Source organism: Anopheles marshallii, chromosome 2 (genome assembly GCF_943734725.1).
Source record: "Anopheles marshallii chromosome 2, idAnoMarsDA_429_01, whole genome shotgun sequence".
Lineage (NCBI taxonomy): Eukaryota > Metazoa > Arthropoda > Insecta > Diptera > Culicidae > Anopheles > Anopheles marshallii.
The window spans coordinates 76,610,445-76,613,923 of NC_071326.1; the positions used below are offsets into that span (position 1 = coordinate 76,610,445).

General features: G+C 45.4%; 1 protein-coding gene across 1 annotated transcript; it reads left to right on the plus strand.

The window, feature by feature from the left end:
- Positions 1–374: 374 nt before the first annotated feature.
- On the plus strand, positions 375–2,019 carry LOC128708716 (mucin-2-like). The gene is made up of 2 exons (XM_053803696.1): positions 375–883; positions 969–2,019. The coding sequence occupies exons 1-2, from the start codon at positions 375–377 to the stop codon at positions 2,017–2,019; spliced, it is 1,560 nt and encodes a 519-aa protein (XP_053659671.1).
- The last annotated feature ends 1,460 nt before the right edge of the window (positions 2,020–3,479 follow it).

The following is a 3,479-nucleotide window of genomic DNA, read 5'->3' on the forward strand; positions in this document are numbered from 1 at the left end:
ACACATAGCTCCACTGGAATTGTTTTGTTCACCCCATCAATAAACGGAAGTGAATTCGTGGTTCAGTGAGATATTTTCAACTTGCTTGACATTGTTTAACGCCTTATCAAAGGCCGATGGATGCATGAAATCATGCCTCTTTCGATGACTTAATCGTAAAATAATACTCAACGATAAAACGACAACGTCACTGCCGCCTGTGAACAAAATCCCACAGATATTGAGTAATCTAAACGTGCGAGTAATCTGGTTACTTCTTATCTCGGAATATATTTGACAATGCAGGCTTAAATAAGAAAGCTGCACACTAGCACTTTGGTTTCAGTTCGAACTTCGGTTGATAGCTTCTGGTAAGGTAGCACTCTTGCGGCACCATGAGGTTAAATCACGTATTAATGGTGCTCACTTCGGTGGCGTTCGCTTGTGCCACGGGAAACTTACGTTGTTCTGAAGAACAGTTTAATGGTTTGGGAGGGTCGTTGCCTAGTCCAAGGTCTCCCTCAGAGTATTCGAGATGTGTTCAAGGTGCAGTGCATACAGTTCCCTGCCCGAACGGCCAGTACTTCGATGCGCACATGAAAAAGTGTTTGTTTGAACCAGCTGCGCGAGAAGTCCGCTCGGAAACAACCTTCCAGTTTGAGGAGCTGTGCAATAACCCGAATGCTGTGGAAATTTTCCCCAATCCAACAAACTGTTCCCAATACATCATCTGCTACGGGTTGGTACCGATCGAACAAAGCTGTGCCAATGGGTTGCTTTTCAATCCGCAGCTCAACACATGTGATATTCCGACCAATGTGGTTTGTGGATACAACTGTCCGGCGATAGATGATCCCTCTAACCCCGTATGGCTACCGGATTCCAGATTGGAGGACTGTTCGAGGTACATTGAGTCTTCATACCTCTGCACTAGTACCATTCGTTGCGTATGTGGTGATTAAAATTCTCTCTCACCTTATCTTTGGCAGGCACTATCTTTGTTTTCAGGGAAATCCACTCCAGTTCTACTGCTACAACAATCTCTACTTCGATATTGTATCACGAACCTGCACATATCCACAGTATTCGGCATGTAGCGTACCCGGTGTGTACTGCAACGCAAATATGACTATGAACGTGGCAAATCCCAGAAGCTGCACATCGTACTACGTGTGTGAGGATGGATTTCCTCATTTTAGGAACTGTGACTTCGAAGAGTACTTCTCTGAGGCGCTAGGTATGTGCATTCCTGGTACATGTGAACCGGGTACCACCACAACTTCTGGAACTACAACCTTCGAGCCTAGTTCAACAACCGCTTCGTCCGAGACAACTACACCACTCACATCTACTACGGATTTAAATACACCAACCGGTGAATTAACATCTACTACTCCTTCACTCACAACAACGGAACTAACGCCAACGACCGATAGTACGACTGTTGATTTAACAACCACTAGCACACCGCTTTCTACCCAAGATCTTTCAACGACAACAACCTCATTTGAAACCACAACTACTATCGAATCTACGACCTTAACATCGGAACCAGAATCAACCACCTTGGATTCTAGTACACCTGAGCCTACAACGAGTGGAGAGCTATCAACGACTGAAGTTCTGAGTACTACTACAGCATCTCCATCCACACCGGAAACAACGTCCGAATTTATTACGGACTCCACTAGCAGCGAGCCGAGTACCGCGTCTTCTACTCAGGAAATTTCAACGACTACAACGGAGGCATCTACTTCTGAGTTGACTGAGACAACCACTGTCGAGTTGACAACAACGTCCACCGATTCCACAACCACAATGCCGGAAACGACAACCACGACTGAGATGGTTACCATCGATCCGAACGAAGTTTGTGCAGGTCTTGGTATTGTTATTCTACCCTACCCGGGCAGCTGCATCCTGTACATCCTCTGCCTCAACGGAATCGGCGGTGTGTCAACGTGCGCAGCAGGGCAAATATTCAACCCCGACACAACCACCTGTGTGCCTGGCAATCAAGAAACTTGCACTTTCACCTAACCTACCGCAACTTAACTGTTCAAACAGGGTTTCCAATAAAGTGAGTTCATATTCAATCAGAGAGAAAAAATCCCATTCCCTGCGCATTATTAGAAGACATGGGAAAGCTCTATTCTGTTTCGAATGTACTACAGCACTCATACTACTGCTGCGTCACTGTGTTTGGAGGCAAATTTATGGCCATTCGTGAGCATCGAACATGTCGTCCAATGTTCGCCGGTAGCGCGCACTCGATCAACCACCTACAGCCCCAGTCGAGTCGCCGCCAGTATGCAATCCGTTTGCATAAAATGCCAAAAAATATGCGCTACCGAGCAACATTTGAATATCACTGTGATTATAAATTTATATTCGGCGAAAGAATGCCACAAAAGGGAGGAATAAATTTCAGCTCGACAACCAGCACGACGGCCAGGCACGGTGCGATGCAACTGCCCCTGCCCCAATATCTCCTGTGGTCCTGTATATATCTCCGGCCGGTCCTGTGTCAGCCGGGCATAGGTGTCTATATGTTTTGGGAAATATATCCACCCAGTTCCGTCGCTTCAGCAATTTACCGCAAAAGGGTTCTGTGTGCTAAGTGCGAGGGCGTGTGAAAAACCACGCTTCACGCTCCCCCAAATGACGGTGAGAATGCGCGGTCCGGGGGAAAATAATGTTGAAATATTTATATAAATTTCAGATTTTGTTTTTGTGTATTTTATTGATAACGCAAACATTGAAACCCATTCATTCACGCCGCTACCATCGTTCCGGGCAGCCTGGTTTGAGTTTTGCTAGCTCTGTGTCTGAAGTTTCCCGGACGGAGTTTCAGCACTGCTCGCACGGAAAACCAAGCACCAATGCAAACGCGACATCAGACATCCATTTCGCCAGCCATGCCACATGTGCTGCACACGGCATGGGTTTGCAAATTCCCCGTATCTGCATGTGGCTTTGCTCGTTTTGATGCCGAGCGAGGGACTGGAATAAAGAAAGCACACCCACGGAAGAAGCTTTTCGTGTGAGGGGGAAGAAACACGGTTGCAAGTGCAACGGGTGTATGTTGACTTTTGGATGCTGTGTGTGTGCTTTTGCGGGGATAGTGTTGATTGGAATTTATGCCGTCTGATACGATGGGGATCAGTCTCACACTCTTCAGCTCACGGGAATGTCACTACGTCACAAAGTGCTCCATGACCAGGCAGTAGCATTGTGCAGGAGGAGATCCTATTTTCATCATTAGGTGGCGATAAATAAAAGTGATTGCATCATTTTTCGCTCGGTAGAAATATTCATTATCTCATACAATAATTGCAACTCGATTAATCAACGAATATATTATCCAATAGAACCACCTGCTAGGAAAAGTATATTTGACATATTTCAAAACCCATTCGAAACAGTAAAAACTTCATTTGTAAATCAGTAATAATAAAATAAGTTATATTAAAAAAAAAAGTTATCTTTACGGAGTAAAA